Source organism: Pinus tabuliformis, chromosome 8, assembly GCF_031772625.1.
Source record: "Pinus tabuliformis cultivar Carrire ecotype Pingquan chromosome 8, CPIR1, whole genome shotgun sequence".
Lineage (NCBI taxonomy): Eukaryota > Viridiplantae > Streptophyta > Pinopsida > Pinales > Pinaceae > Pinus > Pinus tabuliformis.
In genome coordinates, this window is record NC_142294.1 from 1,232,932,181 (window position 1) to 1,232,936,176 (window position 3,996).

Below are 3,996 nucleotides of genomic sequence, written 5' to 3' on the forward strand. Positions count from 1 at the left end.
TAAAAACTTATTAAATTGAAACTTTTGTAACTAAAATTGATTTGCAATATATATTCCGATCTATCACATTGAAATTCTTCATATCAACATTTTGAACGAACAAATATAATTCATTTTCAAAATAAAATGATATTAAAAACCTATCATTTAATACTCAACTCCACACCATTTCAAATTATCACAAACTAAAATAAAAATGAAAGCTTAATTTGAAGAATTTATAATAAATATATTTAATAGGAAAAACAAAGAACTCTCTTACCACAATATATAATATTGTTATTGTTAATGTCAATATGAACACGTACATACCCTACCATTATGAAAAAACAACTCATTTTCGTTCAAAGAGAACGAAAAAACAACTCCACTCCTTTTCGTTCAGAAAGAACGAAAAAACAAGTCCTTTAGCTCAAAGCCTGAGCAAACTTCGCACTGCCTGGTCAAGAGTTCTTTTGACTGTAAGTAAGCTTCTTTAAACCCAAACCCTCAAGAGACTGTAACCACGATCTTCACCACTAAACAAACCATGTTGTTACAAACCATGATGTAGTTGACACCAGCTGAATTTTGTTGCTGATTTTTGGTCCAGTTCTCTACTTATGATACCCATTGAACGGACAGACAGCGTTTAATTTTTCTACAAACCCAGAATGATTTTCACTTAGAGGGGACGATCTATATTGTACAACGAGACTACTCAGATTGACATAGATGGTTTCTTGGCAATGGATTCGAACGCCACTATACCCTTCTTCCAGGGAAGGAAAATGCATCGAAGTTCGCAGATTCTCATGGTAAATATAACTTTGTCTAGGTTCTTAGTCGTATATCGTTGGCAACCTTTCAGGATTATTGGTTTCACAACTCTGGCAAACATCAATGTGACGTTCACAGAGCAGAGGAAAGATCATTGTATGGATGACATGCAGGTGAGGGGTCCGTTGCATAGACTGTATCTCATGGAGGAGCAAGGCATTGCAACAAATCCCAATGAGTATGGCTACCTATTACAGGAATGCGTTGAGATGAAAATCCCCACAAAGGGTAAATCGCTGCATGCTCACTTTATTAAAAAAGGAATGAAGACGACTGTATTTCTAGAAAATCATCTAATAAATATGTATGCAAAAGGCGGAAGTATTGAGTATGCGCGCCAAGTGTTTGACAAAATGAGTCAACGAAACGTGTTTTCATGGAATACTATGATTGCAGGATATATCAACTACGGGAGCGTTGAGTATGCACGCCATCTGTTTGACAAAATGCTTCACCGGGATGTCGTATCTTGGAACACCATAATTGCCGGGTATGCTCTCAAAGGTCAAGGTGAGGAGGCCTTTAAACTCTTCTCTAAAATGCAGCATGACGGCATTGAACCAGACCGTTTTACCTTTTCCAGTGTTATCAGTGCATCAGTCAACTTATCAGACATTCAACAAGGTAAGCAAGTCCATGCTCATATCATCCAAGCTGGGTTTGATTCACATGTAACAGTGAATAATGCTCTTATTACAATGTATTTCAAATATGAGAGCAGCGAGGATGCGTACCGGGTGTTCTCTGAGATGCCTCTGAAGGATGGGGTATCGTGGAATGCTATTATTGTAGGATATGCCCAACATAGGCAGGGTGAGAAAGCCCTTGAATTCTTTGAACAAATGATAGGTGTAGGCATGAAACCAGATAATTACACTCTGGCCAGTGTGCTGTCCGCATATGCCAATCTTGAAGCGCTGGGTCAGGGAAGGCAATTCCATGCTCACGTAATTATAACGGGATTTGAGTTGAATGCAATTGTTGGAAGTGCCCTAGTTGATATGTATTCTAAATCTGGTAGCAGAGATGATGCCCGCCGGGTTTTTGACAGATTGCCTGAGCGGGATGCAATTGTATGGAATACCATGATATCGGGGTATTCCCAAAGTGATTACTGTGATGAAGCTCTGAAGTTGTTTACTCAAATGCTGCGGGGAGGCTTGAAGCCAGATGAATGCAGTTTTGTCTGTGTACTAAGTGCATGTGCTGGCCTTGCAGCCCGTGACCAGGGGAAGCAAATCCACGGTGTCATCATCAGAACTGAGTTTGCATCATATGTCTCTGTTGGCAACGCTCTAGTTACACTATATGCCAAATGTGGAAGCATAGAGGAAGCACGTCACATGTTTAACAAAATGCCTAAACAAGATTCGGTGACTTGCAATGCAATGATTGCAGGTTATGCCCAGCATGGCTGTGGCATGAAGGCTCTTCAACTCTTTGAAGAAATGCTAAAGGCAGGCATAAAGCCAAACCCCGTCACGTTCATTTCTGTTCTCTCTGCATGTAGTCATGCAGGGTTAGTGGATGAGGGTAGATACTATTTTGAATCCATGAATCGAGATCATTCCATTACACCAAGTAAGGACCACTATTCCTGTATGATTGACATTCTTGGCCGTGCTGGATATCTTGAAGAGGCCGAGAAATTTATCCAAAACATGCCATTTGAACCAGATGCCATTGGATGGGCAGCATTGCTTGGTGCCTGCAGAAGCCAAGGCAATATAGAGTTAGGGAGCCGTGTTGCAGAACAACTTTTTAAGTTAGAACCAGCAAATGCTGCACCATATGTGGTGTTGGCAAACATGTATGCTTCTGCTGGCAGATGGAATGATGTATCAAGAGTGAGAAAAATGATGAAAGATAGGGGAGTAAAGAAGCAGCCAGGATGTAGCTGGATTGACATCAATAAGAGAGTTCATGCTTTCGTTGCAGAAGACAGCTCTCATCCACAAATGGATGAGATCTATGCAACTTTAGAGACACTAGCTATAAGGATGAAGGAGGCAGGGTATGTGCCAGACACAAAATTTGCTCTGCTGCATGATGTGGGAGAAGAATACAAGAAAGATGTTCTCTCTCACCACAGCGAAAAGCTGGCTCTTGCTTTTGGTCTTATGAACACACCCTCTGGGACAACTATCCAAATTATTAAAAATCTTCGTGTATGTGGTGACTGCCATACTGCCTTCAAATTTATCTCCATGATCACTGAACGAGAAATTATTGTCAGGGATGCTAACCGTTTCCATCATTTTAAGAATGCACGATGTTCTTGTGGAGACTACTGGTAACCTCCTTTTGAAGAAATAACAAAGAATTAAGCCCCTTTCTTGTATGCCTTGGTTTATGGGGTTGGGATAGGAAATGTTTATATTTCCTGTGCATGTGTCTCTGGGATGGATTTTTGAAGTTCAAAACTCAACAGAAAAACACAGAAATATTGACTTTCTGTATACTCGGCAACATCTAAAATCCCTGATTGTATCATGAACTCATGAAGCATAGGTGAAACTGCCAGGTTTGTGGTGACTTTGTACCGTGCAACATCTAGTTGGTGAGTCTGTGAGGATAAAAGTCACATAGCTCAAAGAACTTGATGAAGTCAGCTTCTGCTGTTGTGAAAAGTGCTCCAGCTAAGTCATCTGGCTTTCTCCGTGTTGAGCTACATCGTTTGAGCATTTATTGCATGATATACAGTTCCATTCTTGAGTTGATATCAATTGTACAGATCGCACAAACCCAAATATCTGGGTGAAATGGTTAAAGTTAGGGAATCGGTACCTCTTCCAATATGTTTTTAAGCATAGGAGTTGGGAATTATGAGGCTAGGAGTTCATTGGCTGCTTTGCACACATTGTTATCTGTTTTCTTTAAACATAAACGAAAATAAGTTTAATTTGATTTACACTTGAGATTCGAGAGTATAGTGCCCTGGCAATATCCGTTAAGGTGTTGTTGATTGGTTTATTGCCAAATTGACAATTGATTGCCCGTCATTGCTAAATAGATGAAATTATTACAGAAAATTAATTTACTTTCATAGGTTATGTTGAATTCCATCTAGTACTTCGTTTGTTTTAGTTGAGCTCATATTTCTTTTGGCTTATCTTTTTATTTCCCTCTTTCTTTTCTTTTAAATTTCGAGAGGTTCACAATTGTGGTCTCATCATC

The 3,996-nt window shown here is 39.5% G+C and overlaps 1 protein-coding gene across 1 annotated transcript; it reads left to right on the plus strand.

The window, feature by feature from the left end:
* The first annotated feature begins 333 nt into the window (after positions 1 to 333).
* LOC149239846 (pentatricopeptide repeat-containing protein At3g49710-like) lies at positions 334 to 3,742 on the plus strand. The gene is made up of 2 exons (XM_089373558.1): positions 334 to 1,047; positions 1,216 to 3,742. The coding sequence occupies exons 1-2, from the start codon at positions 729 to 731 to the stop codon at positions 3,114 to 3,116; spliced, it is 2,220 nt and encodes a 739-aa protein (XP_089229684.1). The 5' UTR covers positions 334 to 728; the 3' UTR covers positions 3,117 to 3,742.
* Positions 3,743 to 3,996: the final 254 nt, after the last annotated feature.

Coding starts and splice junctions, on each gene's coding strand:
- LOC149239846 (XM_089373558.1), top strand. CDS start 729: ATGGATTCGAACGCCACTATACCCTTCTTCCAGGGAAGGAAAATGCAT. Junction 1,048..1,215: donor GATGAAAATCCCCACAAAGG/GTAAATCGCTGC, acceptor CTATGATTGCAG/GATATATCAACTACGGGAGC.